A 14,931-nucleotide genomic window follows, 5' to 3' on the forward strand; every position below is an offset into this window, starting at 1 on the left:
GATAATCCTCTCCCATTAACAGAGCTCAGTACGTTGCTACTGATAAGTCAAATAATTCTCTATATGCAGGTGGGTGTGCTTACTAGATGTTGTGCATACGGGATAGGTTTAATCGCCTATCTAGGCAAGAGCTTCCTGGATTAAAAAGGCTTTGGAATTATGGAAGTATGTGCGTGTTTACATTCAAATATGTGAGCTGTGTTCAAGGGTATGTTGTTGGCATACAAAGCCCTAAACAACATGGGACCAGGATACCTCACAGTACCAATAGCAATCAGAAAAAACAGCCGTAAGCCTGAAAACCAAAATCAAAAAAGGAACAACTTCACCAGTTGAATTCCCATCACGTTTCGACACAGGTCTTTATCAAGGGAATTACTCCCTTCCTTCTTCCAAAGAAGACTTCTTTAGAAGTCTCCTTTTGAAATCATTTGAGGAAGCCTAAAGAGCCGAGTGTACTTTATTGGCATCACTTCATCCAGATGGCTGGGCCAAGTCTGAGGATGCTCGGCAGATTGCGATACTTAGCTGCTCCATCTGAATCTCTCTTTTTGGTGCATTTTCACTACAGATTAGCTCTTGTGTGGTGTATTCGTAACATTGGCAGAAGAAACGGTTTCCTCATCTAAAGCAGACTTTAGAAAGGAGAGACAGCACAGGTGAAAAAGAAAAAGGCACAACATTTTAGAGAATAATAAACTAAGAATGGGCCAAGAGAATATTTAAAACAAAAGAAATGGTACTTCATTATTTTAAACAGGCTGTTGACATAGATGTCCAAACAATTACAGAGAATTCTGCGACTTCTTTCTGTTCCTTAGGAAACTTTGGCACCCCCAAGAAAGGATGTGCAATAGGCATGCATGAGAGAAGTCCTAATTTTTGGAGGGGATATTCTCCCATCCAGGTAGTTTTAGAGCTACACCAGCGCACCTTCAGCAATAGGACTGGACCATGGACCTTTGGACTAATCTCTGGTCCATTAAAACTGTTTTATGAATTATTACTATTACAGGCTCAATTATGCATAGTGGGTTGGAACCAGATTTAGCACATGCAACTGGGCTGGTGGAAGCAGACTCCCCTCGCCCACCTTCTTTCCACGGCAGCCCCGCCCCCCATTCTCCACAGAAGATTGAGAGAACCTTCTAGATGGGATAGGTTTGGGCGCAGGGAGTAGGGGGTTATTCAAATATTGAGTGGGAGCATCTCTAGTGACCAGCATTCCTCTCATGGAAGGTCCCTCCACTCGATTTTTGGAGATTCACCCTTCTCCCTGCATCGCTGCCTACCCCATTCACCAGGGTTCCTTGACCCTCTGTATAGGATTTGGGTAGGGGAGGGGGCTGGAGGGCTGCCATGAGGAGGGGGAGGAGGGGGAGGAGGAAGGCAAGTTTGCTTCCACCAGTCCAGTTGCATGTACCTAAATCTGGATCTAACTCTATGAAAATAACTTCTCAGGTTGTTTTTAAAGTGACTCTTCAGCAGTCAGGAAATGCATTTCCAAGGCTGTGGAGGAAGTTGAAGACTGTTATTTATTAGTGGATGCAGCCGCTTTTACTTCCTGTATCATGTTCTTTTTCTGTGGTAGAGAGCCAAAACAAAGCAGCTGTGATAATACCATTTAAAACTCTTAGCCTTTGATCATGTGCCCAACAGCACAATAACAGCTTAGTACAATCTCCTGGACTTTTTCTTTCACTCCCACACTGTCCCTTGACTGATTTCAAGTGAAAGTGAATCAGGACTTGCCTTTTGGAAGTTGCCAGTAGAAGAAATCAAAAGCCTTTCAATCCACACCAACAACATATTTTGGTGGTCCCCTTCTTCCATGGGGTTTATCCTACCCAGTGTGAACGGCTTGCCCTTCTTGGCCATTGCTAATGCACACCAGGTTGGAACAAAGAATTCCAGGATTGCAGCCTGAGTTTCAAATATCACTTACAAATATATTTTCCTTTTTTTAAAAAAAATAGGAAGTTCATTTTATGAATAGTTGTATATGAAGAGACTAGTAGAAAAATAACACCAGACGGGCTGCTTAACAAGATCAGCCTTGGATGGCCTTCTCTCTGTCCCATCAGCCAGGACAGCTAGACTGGTGAGGACGAGGAAGAGGGCCTTCTCTGTGGTGGCCCCCACTCTGTGGAACTCCCTCCCTAGGGAACTCCGCCATGCCCCCTCTTTAATGAGCTTCCGCCACACATTAAAAACAGGGTTGTTCAGGCAGGCATTTGGAGTAGGTTAGGGTAGAAATACCTTTTTAGAAATACCTTTTTAGAAATACGATGTTTTTAATGTAGAATTTTATTGTTTTAAACTGTTTCTATTATTGTGCATTGCCCAGAGTGGATGGGTGGCCAGCCAGATGGGCGATTAATAAATTTAATTAATAAGACTTACTGACTTCCTCCGTTTCATTTGTCTCTCCCCACAGGTAAATGGGAAAGATTTATCAAAAGCAACCCATGACCAAGCAGTAGAAGCCTTCAAAACAGCAAAAGATCCCATTGTAGTGCAGGTCCTGAGGAGAACACCACGCACCAAGGTCTTCAGCCCTTCTCATGAATGTCTCCTGGTAGATATGGGCACCCAGACTGATATCACCTTTGAACATATCATGGCTCTCACCAAAATGGGCTCACCGACCCCACCAGTTACAGTATTGGATCCTTATCTCTTACCTGAGGAGTAAGTACCAGTTTTCTTAAAGTTCTAAAAACTATTTTTTATTGTTGTCGTTTATTCAGTCAGTCACTTCCGACTCTTCGTGACTTCATGGACCAGCCCACGCCAGAGCTTCCTGTCGTCCGTCGCCACCCCCAGCTCCCCCAAGGTCAAGTCCATCACCTCCAGAATATCATCCATCCACCTTGCCCTTGGTCGGCCCCTCTTCCTTTTGCCTTCCACTTTCCCTAGCATCAGCATCTTCTCCAGGGTATCCTGTCTTCTCATTATGTGGCCAAAGTACTTCAGTTTTGACTTTAATATCATTCCCTCAAGTGAACAGTCTGGCTTGATTTCCTGGAGTATGGACTGGTTTGATCTTCTTGCAGTCCAAGGCACTCTCAGAATTTTCCTCCAGCACCACAGTTCAAAAGCATCTATCTTCCTTCGCTCAGCCTTCCTTATGGTCCAGCTCTCACAGCCATAGGTTACTATGGGGAATACCATTGCTTGAACTATGCGGACCTTTGTTATCAGTGTGATGTCTCTGCTCTTCACTATTTTATCAAGATTTGTCATTGCTGTCCTCCCAAGAAGTAAACGTCTTCTGATTTCCTGGCTGCAGTCAGCGTCTGCAGTAATCTTTGCGCCTAGAAAGACAAAGTCTGTCACTGTCTCCACATTTTCTCCCTCTATTTGCCAGTTATCAATCGAGCTGGTTGCCATAATTTTGGTTTTTTTGAGGTTGAACTGCAACCCAGCTTTCGCACTTCTTTCTTTCACCTTCGTCATGAGGTTCCTCAGCTCCTCCTCACTTTCAGCCATCAAAGTGGTATCATCTGCATATCGGTGATTGTTAATATTTCTTCCAGCAGTTTTAACTCCAGCCTTGGCTTCATCAAGCCCAGCCCATCGCATGATGTGTTCTATGTACAGGTTGAATAGGTAGGGTGAGAGTGTACAGCCCTGCCGTACTCCTTTCCCTATCTTAAACCACTCCGTTGTTCCGTGATCCGTTGCTATTTGGTCGTTATACAGATTCCTCAGGAGGCAGACAAGATGACTTGGTATCCCTATACCACCAAGAACTTGCCACAATTTGTGATGATCCACACAGTCAAAAGCTTGAGAATAGTCAATAAAACAGAAATAGATGTTTTTCTGAAACTCCCTGGCTTGAAACTCCATTATCCAGCGGATATTGGCAATTTGGTCTCTAGTTCCTCTGCCTTTTCGAAACCCAGCTTGTACATCTGGCAATTCTCATTCCATGAATTGCTGGAGTCTGCCTTGCAAGATCTTGAGCATTACCTTACTGGCATGTGAAATAAGTGCCACTGTTCGATAGTTGGAACATTCTTTGGTGCTTCCCTTTTTTGGTGTGGGGATATAGGTTGATTTTTTCCAATCTGTTGGCCATTCTTGTGTTTTCCAAATTTGCTGGCATATGGCATGCATCACCTTGACAGCATCATCTTGCAAGATTTTAAACAGTTCAGCTGGGATACCGTCATTTCCTGCTGCCTTGTTATTAGCAATGCTTCTTAAGGCCCATTCAACCTCACTCTTCAGGATGTCTGGCTCTAGCTCACTGACCACACCGTCAAATCTATCCGCGATATTATTATCCTTCCTATACAGATCTTTCGTATATTCTTGCCACCTTTTCTTGATCTCTTCTGCTTCTGTTAGGTCCTTGCCATCTTTGTTTTTGATCATACCCATTTTTGCCTGGAATTTACCTCCGATGTTGCTAATTTTCTGGAAGAGGTCTCTTGTCCTTCCTATTCTATTATCTTCTTCCGCTTCCACGCATTGCTTGTTTAAAAATAATTCCTTATCTCTTCTGGCTAACCTCTGGAATTTTGCATTTAATTGGGCATATCTCCCCCGATCACTGTTGCCTTTTGCTTTCCTTCTTTCTTGGGCTGCTTCCAGTGTCTCAGCAGACAGCCATCTTGCCTTCTTGGTTTTCTTTTTCTTTGGGACGTTTTTTGTTGCCGCCTCCTGAACAATGTTGCGAACTTCTGTCCATAGTTCTTCCGGGACCCTATCTACTAAATCTAGTCCCTTAAATCTATTCTTCACCTCCACTACATATTCATGAAGAATATTCGTGAGCTTATATCTAACTGATCTGTGGGTCTTCCCTATTCTCTTTAGTCTGGTTCTAAATTGTGCAATAAGAAGTTCATGATCTGAACTACAATCAGCTCCAGGTCTTGTTTTTACCGACTGCATAGATGTCCGCCACCTTTGGCTACAAAGGATGTAGTCAATCTGATTTCGGTGTCGACCGTCTGGTGAAGTCCATGTATAAAGTCGTCTCTTAGGTTGTTGGAAGAGAGTGTTTGTTATGCACATTGAGTTGTCTTGGCAAAATTCTATCAGCCTATGTCCTGCTTCATTTTGTTCTCACAGACCATGCTTGCCTGTAATTCCAGGTGTCATTTGACTACCACCTTAGCATTCCAGTCTCCTGTAATGAAAATAACATCTTTTTTTGGCGTACTATCCAGTAGGTGCTGCAGATCCTCATAGAACTGATCTATTTCTGCTTCTTCAGCATCTGTGGTTGGGGCGTATATTTGGATCACTGTGATGTTAAATGGCTTACCCTGAATTCGAATTGAGATCATTCTGTCATTTTTTTGGATTGTATCCAAGCACTGCTTTAGCCACTTTATTATTAATTATGAAGGCTACTCCATTTCTTCTGTGGTCCTCTTGTCCACAGTAGTAGATCTGGTGGTCATTTGAAGTGAAGTGGCCCATTCCAGTCCATTTCAGTTCAGTGACACCCAAAATGTCTATATTTAGTCTTGACATCTCCCCAGTAACCACATCCAATTTGCCCTGGCTCATAGATCTTACATTCCAGGTTCCTATGGTTGATCTTTAGAACATCGGATTCGTCGTTCACCACCAGCACCATCGGCTGCTAGCCGTCCTTTCGGCTTTGAGCTAGCTGCGTTATCACATCTGGGGCTAGTTCAACTTATCCTCTGTTCCTCCCCAGTAGCATTTTGACCCTCTTCCGACCTGGGAGTCCCATCTTCCGATGGTATACCAACATATCTCTGGTTGTACTGATCCATTTAGTTTTCATGGCAAGAATACTGGGGTGGGTTGCCGTTTCCTTCCCCAGGGATCATATTTAGTCTGACCTCTCTGCCATGACCTTCCCGTCTTGGGTGTCCCTTCATGGTTTAGCTCACGACGTCATCAAGGTGCTCAAGCTCCAGCACCACGACAAGGTAATGATCTCCTTTGCTGAAATATTTTTTATTACAGCTTACTATATTAAAGGAAACACTTGCTGAAGCAACATGGCCAATGCAAGTAATGGTAGGATTAGATTTTCTATGTTAGGACATATTCCTTTAAAATATGCAATGATGCTCTCATCTTCTGAAGTTCTAAGAAAATGTAACATTTGTCTACACGAGAAAGAATCCACAACTTTCCGGATTCAGAAAGACTGGAATACATGGCTCAGTGAAGCCATGGGTCAATAAAGGAACAAAGTGGGGGGATCTGTTCATTCCCAGTAGTCAGTCTGGCAGAGGTAGCTTGCAGGGATCTTTCCAAGCCCTGATGCCATAGAATTGTTGACTGGAGATGACAGGGATTGAACCTGGAACCCTTTGTATGTTAAGCTTGTGTTCTACCATTGAGCTATAGGTCTTCCTCTAAATTCTGGATCACAGCTTAGGTGCCTGGCAGTTCTCTTAGCTACTTCTTTGCACTGCTGCTGTTCAACCTTTCTTTTCTTTTTTTAATGGGAGCCATAAATTGCAAATGGCAAGGAGCTACTATATTCTGTTCCAGTGTATTAATTACGTTATTATAATCCTGCAGCAATGTTACACAAATAAGTTGTCCTGCAGGACTGATTTTTCTTTAAAATGATGTCAAGGGATTTTTAGAATCAATTTTTAATTACTGCTAGTAGTAGTTTGATACTGTTGTACTTGCAAGTAAAATACATAAATAAAACATTCCTTTACCTATATGCAAGCCCACCCATATTTTTAGTACAGGAAACAGATCTCCATAGAATTCATTATCATTCCCGAAGGATACTTGATATTTTCTTCCACAGCAAATAGAAAATGATAGAAATTTGCCAAAACTGTTAAAGTGCTGTTTTTGATGGATCTCTTCCCATCTTGTTCATGGAAGCTGGCAGTGACATTGCTGATAGGAGGGCACAGATGTGATGGAAAGCAGTATTCATATCTGTACATATATTGGCAGTGAAATACAAGAGCAGGAACTTCAAGCTGCGCTTTGGATTGTGTTATTGCTTCAACAGGGTTTCAGCTAAACGTATGAGTATGGCCGCCATCCCACTTGGACTCCTCTTTCACAACTCTGGGCATCCCTGATGAAATAATTTCTTCTGCATTTTGTGGGATGAGCACATATGGAATCAGCTTCAAGCACTGCTCCTTCTACATATGACAACATAAAAACAAAGGAAGCTGCCTTATGCTGAGTCAGCCCACTGGTCCCTCTAGTCCAGTATTGTCTATGCTGATTTCCAGCGGCTCTCCAGGTTTTCAGGCAGGATTATTTCCTAACCCTACCTGGAGATGCTGGGGATTAAACCTGGGACCTTCTGCATGCAAAACAGGCACTTTACCAAAAAAAAAAAAACCCAAATCTTCAGTAAGTGCAGAGCATTGGTTATCACGGCCTGCCTTCAACACATAGGGAGTGTGCACCCATGTGGCTGGAACATTTGCATTCCTCCATCATTTATAAATAACACAAGCAGAGCCCGTCTGAATCAGACCAAGGGTCCCATTCTAGTCCAACATCCTGTTTCCAGACACTAGCCACTGTCTCCAAGAACTCTACAAGCAGGGTATGAATGCGATAGCCCTCACCCATGGTATGTCCTAAGCGTGTTCAGAGAAATACTGCTTCTGAACATAGAGACTCCATTTTGTCATTATGGCTAATATCCCATGATAGACCTTGTTGTTGTTTATTCGGTCAGTCGCTTCCGACTCTTCGTGACTTCATGGACCAGCCCACGCCAGAGCCTCCTGTCAGCTGTCGCCACCCCCAGCTCCCCCAAGGTCGAGTCCGTCACCTCCAGAATATCATTCATCTTGCCCTTAGTCAGCCCCTCTTCCTTTTGCCTTCCACTTTCCCTAGCATCAGCATCTTCTCCAGGGTATCCTGTCTTCTCATTATGTGGCCAAAGTACTTCAGTTTTGCCTTTAATATCTTTCCCTCAAGTGAACAGTCTGGCTTGATTTCCTGGAGTATGGACTGGTTTGATCTTCTTGCAGTCCAAGGCACTCTCAGAATTTTCCTCCAGCACCACAGTTCAAAAGCATCTATCTTCCTTCGTTCAGCCTTCCTTATGGTCCAGCTCTCGCAGCCATAGGTTACTACGGGGAATACCATTGCTGTAACTATGCGGACCTTTGTTATCAGTGTGATGTCTCTGCTCTTCACTATTTTATCAAGATTTGTCATTGCTCTCCTCCCAAGAAGTAAACATCTTCTGATTTCCTGGATGCAGTCAGCGTCTGCAGTAATCTTTGCGCCTAGAAAGACAAAGTCTGTCACTGTCTCCACATTTTCTCCCTCTATTTGCCAGTTATCAATCGAGCTGGTCGCCATAATTTTGGTTTTTTTGAGGTTGAACTGCAACCCAGCTTTTGCACTTCCTTCTTTCACCTTCGTCATGAGGTTCCTCAGCTCCTCCTCGCTTTCAGCCATCAAAGTGGTATCATCTGCATATCAGAGATTGTTAATGTTTCTTCCAGCAATTTTAACTCCAGCCTTGGCTTCATCAAGCCCAGCACATCGCATGATGTGTTCTGTGTTCAAGTTGAATAGGCAGGGTGAGAGTATACAACCCTGCCGTACTCCTTTCCCCATCTTAAACCACTCCGTTGTTCCGTGATCCGTTGCTACTTGGTCGTTATACAGATTCCTCAGGAGGCAGACAAGATTATTTGGTATCCCCATACCACCAAGAACTTGCCACAATTTGTGATGATCCACACAGTCAAAAGCTTGAGAATAGTCAATAAAACAGAAATAGATGTTTTTCTGAAACTCCCTGGCTTTCTTCATTATCCAGCGGATATTGGCAATTTGGTCTCTAGTTCCTCTGCCTTTTCGAAACCCAGCTTGTACATCTGGCAATTCTCGTTCCATGAATTGCTGGAGTCTGCCTTGCAAGATCTTGAGCATTACCTTACCGGCATGTGAAATAAGTGCCACTGTTCGATAGTTTGAACATTCTTTGGTGCTTCCCTTTTTTGGTATGGGGATATAGGTTGATTTTTTCCAATCTGTTGGCCATTCTTGTGTTTTCCAAATTTGCTGGCATATGGCATGCATCACCTTGACAGCATCATCTTGCAAGATTTTAAACAGTTCAGCTGGGATACCGTCATTTCCTGCTGCCTTGTTATTAGCAATGCTTCTTAAGGCCCATTCAACCTCACTCTTCAGGATGTCTGGCTCTAGCTCACTGACCACTACGTCAAATCTATCCGCGATATTATTATCCTTCCTATACAGATCTTTCGTATATTCTTGCCACCTTTTCTTGATCTCTTCTGCTTCTGTTAGGTCCTTGCCATCTTTGTTTTTGATCATACCCATTTTTGCCTGGAATTTACCTCCGATGTTGCTAATTTTCTGGAAGAGGTCTCTTGTCCTTCCTATTCTATTATCTTCTTCCGCTTCCACGCATTGCTTGTTTAAAAATAATTCCTTATCTCTTCTGGCTAACCTCTGGAATTTTGCATTTAATTGGGCATATCTCCCCCGATCACTGTTGCCTTTTGCTTTCCTTCTTTCTTGGGCTGGTTCCAGTGTCTCAGCAGACAGCCATCTTGCCTTCTTGGTTTTCTTTTTCTTTGGGACGTTCTTTGTTGCCGCCTCCTGAACAATGTTGCGAACTTCTGTCCATAGTTCTTCCGGGACCCTATCTACTAAATCTAGTCCCTTAAATCTATTCTTCACCTCCACTGCATATTTATTAGGAATATTAGTGAGCTCATATCTGACTGATCTGTGGGTCTTCCCTATTCTCTTTAGTCTGATTCTAAATTGTGCAACCTATTGTCTATGAATTTGTCTAACTCTTTTAAAACCCTATTTATTATCTGCATAATAAACAATTTTTATAGTCCACGAGTATTTTAGAGAGCTGTACAATAAATAAATTATTATTACAGTCCATACTCAGTGGTGCTTTTGGATTTTTTTTCCTTTTTGATGTTTTAACCCTTTTAAAAGTCACGTAAGCTTATTGCCGTACCCATATCCTGAGGAAACGAATTCCCTACGTTAACTATGTGTTACCTAGACTGTTACTTCCTCATGTATATTAGGAATCTATTGCTGATCAATTTCATTGGGTTGGCCCAAGTTCTAATATTATGAAAATGGAAAAGAAAAATCTGAGTGTCCACTCTCTCTCCAGTCCATACAAATAATAAATTTTTTCACTTTGAATCTATTTTTAGTAACATAAACTATTATTAAAGACAATGGGTTAGATCCAGATTTAATCATACTTGGAGTAGACACATTGAAATCAATGGGACTTAAGTTTCTCATGTATATCCTGTTAATTTTAGTGGGTCTCCTCTAAGTATGACTAAATCTGGATCCAAAGCAATGGATGGTTTCTAATTAACTTCTCACTCTGACAGAAAGGCTACCATCAGAGGAATGGAAAAGGGACAGACTCCTCCTCTGCCTTGTGGCCCCCTCATGTGCCCTCAAAATTTGCTCTGAGGGGTTGGGCAACCCTCCTGAGCAGATTGGGCAGGGGGCTGCAGAGGGATGAACAGCAGGGGAAAGTCCTGTTGTATGTGCAGAAATGCCCTCACGTGACATTCGGTTTTGTTCAATACATCCTTTTCACAATCCCTTTCACAACTAGAAAATAAGCCCATGCTACAAAGCTGGGGCGGGGATACTCTCTTTCATAATATCTGCCAGAGTTTGGGCCCAAGCATCATGTTCTCACTATTTCATTGTACATCACCTGGATCATTTTAAAATAAACCATCTACTTCTCTCATCTCCTGCCATTCTTACTCTCTTTCCTCTCCATCTCACTGGAGGGAGCATGATAGCCTACCTTCCTGTTCCTGTTGCTGAAGTGATAAAGAGCATAGAAAGGGTGGTTGCTAGGAAACCATCCTGTATATTTACCCCACAGTTTTCTCCATGGAAGCTGCAAAACTGCAGATGGGAGTGTAACATAGGAACCTATGGCAGCTACCCTGAATAATATGATGTTTTCTTGGGCCCTTGTTCTGCTAGTACAGGCCTGTCATTTACTCACTTAATCTTCACTGGTCTTCCTTTGGGAACTTAAGACCATACTGGTCAAGGCCTGGCTCTGCAATCCCCTTCATCCAGGCCAGTTTCTGTTTACCCTCTACAAGCCAAATATGCCAACAGACAAGCAGTGTTCCCCCAGTCCTTCCCTCTCCTCCAGACTACTAGCCGGAACAAATGTTTCTCTCTCTATTGAGCCAGCCTTGCCTGGGGTGGCCATTACATTACAGAAGTAAGACAGCTTTTATATTTGTTTGCATTTTTGTTTAATGAGCTTATACCCACAACACCACTGATCACCTGCAGAGCATAGGTTTGGATGCATGCGTGACATATTAGTGATGATCTGCCATGTGGCTGGGGGAGGATTAATATGTTAATTAGAATAGGGAGTGCTAACCTAAACTGTGCTTTATTTTCCCAGGCATTCATCAGGGCATGAATACTATGATCCAAACGATTACATGGGAGGCATTCATCAAGAAATGGACAGAGAGGAGCTAGAATTAGAGGTATGAGTAATAACAAGAAGCAGTCACTTAACATACAAACTATTTTAATATATTTTCTTGTGCCCTGGACTTAGCAGCCAGTGCTGCATTCAAATTATGCACTCACACTACCAAAATATATTGGAAATCTAGTTGCGAGCAATCTTCGCTGATCTGCAATTTGGTGTACTGACCGCAGGAAATTAGTGCTTATTCACTTTCATATGCAGTTAATTAAATGTTATGCAATTAAAGGATTAGGGGCCATGTCTTCAGCTGCTATTAAGTGGACATAGGTTAAAAAGAAAAGATGAATAATAGATTTTTGGGAGATGGGGTGTTCATTTTTACTCTTGAGTGTGTGTGTGTGTGTGTGTGTGTGTGTCTCTCTGTCTCTTTACAGTTTTGCACATATGGAGATTTGCATGGGAATGTAGTATCAAAAGCAAAATTGGATACCTGGCATAGATTCCAAAGAAACTTGGTCTTTTAAATAATACTAATAATTTCTAGACCTTTCTGATATACCGGTACATTTTAAAGCAAACATGCCATGCCTCCATTTGTTTACAATAGAGAGCTTCTTTTTTCTGCATGGCTTGTTAGTCTCTCATAGTCTGTAGTGAAGTTGTTTTCCCCTGCTATTGCATACAAAATAAATTCAGGTGTCAAATTTAGTATGAAGTGTGAGAATTGAAGCTGTTTCCTTTCCCCACCCCACCCCCACTTCCTTGTTAGAGGGAGGGGAGGTGATGTAGTGTGGCCAAGAAATACTAGAGGTATGTACAGCATCATTCTGTGGGAGCAGGAATTGGTAGCCACCAGCCAGAAGAGTTCTAGCTAGCTTCTAGCTAGCTACCCTACATCACTTCCCATCCGCCGCCCAGACAAAGAAGTGGGGAATAGAAAGCTGCCACCACTCTACATAATGCTAAGGTAAATGCACACATCCCTCTCCAAACTACTTTGAAAATCCCCCTGTCTCAGGAGGCTAAATTCACTGTTGTTGCTCAGTCGTGTCCGACTCTTCGTGACCCCATGGACCATAGCACGCCAGGCCTTCCTGTCCTGCGTTCTCTCCCGGAGTGTGCTCAAGTTCATATTCATTGCATCGGTGATACTATCTGTCCATCTCATCCTCTGCCGTCCCCTTCTCCTTTTGCCTTCAGTCTTTCCCAGCATCAGGGTCTTTTCCAGAGTGTTTTCTCTTCGCATTAGGTGGCCAAAATATTTGAGCTTCAGCTTCAGTATCTGTCCTTCCAATGAGCACTCAGGGTTGATTTCCTTTAGGATGGACTGATTGGACCTCCTTGCAGTCCAGGGGACTCGTAAGAGTCTTCTCCAGCACCACAGTTCGAAAGCATCAATTCTTCGGCGCTCAGCCTTCCTTACAGTCCAGCTCTCACAGCCATACATTACTACTGGGAAAACCATAGCTTTGATTAGACAGACCTTTGTCGGCAAGGTGATGTCTCTGCTTCTTACTATGCTGTCTAGGTTTGCCATAGCTTTCCTCCCAAGGAGCAAGCGTCTTTTAATTTCATGGCTACAGTCACCGTCTGCGGTGATCTTGGAGCCCAAGAAAGTAAAATCTGTCACTGCTTCCATTTCTTCCCCTTCTATATGCCAGGAAGTGATGGGGCCAGATGCCATGATCTTCGTTTTTTTAATGTTGAGTTTCAAACCAGCTTTTGCACTCTCCTCTTTCACCCTCAACAAGAGGTTCTTTAGATCCTCTTTGCTTTCTGCCATTAGGGTGGTATCGTCTGCATATCGGAGGTTGTTGATAATTCTCCCAGCAGTCTTAATTCCGACCTGTGATTCATCCAACCTGGCGTTTCTCATGATGTACTCTGCATATAAGTTAAATAAGCAGGGTGACAATAAATTCACTGCCCATCCCCAAATTGCCAAAATATCTTGCTTCAGCAAACTGGGGATAGCCCTACATACAAAAGTTGGATTTTCTGAAAACAGTTATTGTGATCCACAATAGGGCTTCCTTTGCCCATCCAGGTTCCAGCACAGGGAGATGAACCAAGGCAAGCGTCAGCCATATCTGAGGTATTTTAGGCCCAGCAGCTGTTCAACAAATTGCTGCTGCTGCTATTCAGGTTCTACAACAGGTTACACTGGCAGCTATTTAAATAAGTGCTGTTCAGTTGCCAGCCCTTAAATAGTATGGGTGACTCAAATCATTTCACAGAATTTGATCATTTTGACACTGAGAGTTCTTAAATTACTAAAATATAAAAATTCTAACAGGAGCAGCTAAACAGTAAAGAAATGTTTGCAGCTTAATAGCCTTTCTCTAAAATCCTTTGAATCTTTTACAAACCTGAGAGACTAAAATCAATGAAAAGGGTCAAAGTGTAACAAACACCCAGGCAGCTTCTGGCTATATTGTTTGCTTATTGACAAATTTGTCTTAAATAGACTGCAAAGGTGCTTGTTTCATTGACTCTAGTAGGAATGCTGAAAAGGAAGTAAAATATCAAACCAAACCACCTGGGCTACTCTCTTCATAAAATACACTCTGAATTCCAGTCCATCATCTAGGCTTTTATGGCCATCCTAACTCACAATTAATGACTTAACAGATATTGTCAACAAGTCCCCTGTGTAAATGAATATAGTTCTTGCTAGAATTCAGTGAAATGCAATAGAATTGCCTACCAATCTGTACAGGCTGATATTAGTCACAATAATTGAGTAGCTGCCAAGAATTGACCATTAAAGGCAAGAGTTCTGTATCTGAAATTGGAGTCTAGATTTGCAAGGAATCCACCTCCCAGGGTATTAAACAGCCTTTGTTAAAAACGAAACACTAGGCACTAATGATGTAATGGCAGTGTATCCACAGATTTCCCAAATTTTATTTTGAAGCTTTAATTGAGCTTCTATGTTCTATGTATCGATGTAACATGTATCTATGTTGGTAAGTATATGGACTATAAAGCCGTTTCAGAATTATCAGTGCAAGTAGAAATACTAACTAAAAGAATGCTACCTACAAATACTTTCTATGACAGTTGCCATGATTGCAGGTAGATTTGCGTGTACTTTCAACCTGCAGAAGCTTGAGAGGGAAGGGGTTGGTTCCAAGTGATGCCTGTGCCTGAGAGTAATTTCTAGTCAGTTTTGGTGAGCCAGCAGGCATCAGATCGCAGCCTTTGTTTCAATTCAAGAAGAGCAGAGTGACACTGAAGATGTTAATGTTGCATCATGAATTGTGCATAGTTGTTAAAGCTGATAGGCCCTATCCAAAGCTTCTCTGGATGTAAATTGCGTCAGAAAACCTGACACAAAATATTCCAACCTGACTCTGTGGGATCCTGATCCACTGTAGGGCTGTGCATTTGGACCCAGATTTAGTGTAGGCCTTTAGGATTTGGAGGTGGGAGCTTATCGCCACTGTGCTTTCATGCTGTGCTGCATT

The 14,931-nt window shown here is 42.6% G+C and overlaps 1 protein-coding gene across 1 annotated transcript in view; it reads left to right on the plus strand.

Moving 5' to 3' along the window:
- PDZRN3 (PDZ domain containing ring finger 3) overlaps positions 1-14,931 on the plus strand; it is a 298,388-nt gene that overhangs the window by 250,429 nt on the left and 33,028 nt on the right. The window contains exons 4-5 of the mRNA XM_084840346.1: positions 2,438-2,691; positions 11,426-11,513. Of these exons, the coding sequence (XP_084696472.1) occupies positions 2,438-2,691; positions 11,426-11,513 (342 nt within the window). The remainder of the gene's footprint in view (positions 1-2,437; positions 2,692-11,425; positions 11,514-14,931) is intronic.

The sequence above is a fragment of the Heloderma suspectum genome, chromosome 2, assembly GCF_057233095.1.
Source record: "Heloderma suspectum isolate Gila_16-S chromosome 2, 16-S_ref, whole genome shotgun sequence".
NCBI classification, from domain to species: Eukaryota; Metazoa; Chordata; class Lepidosauria; order Squamata; family Helodermatidae; genus Heloderma; species Heloderma suspectum.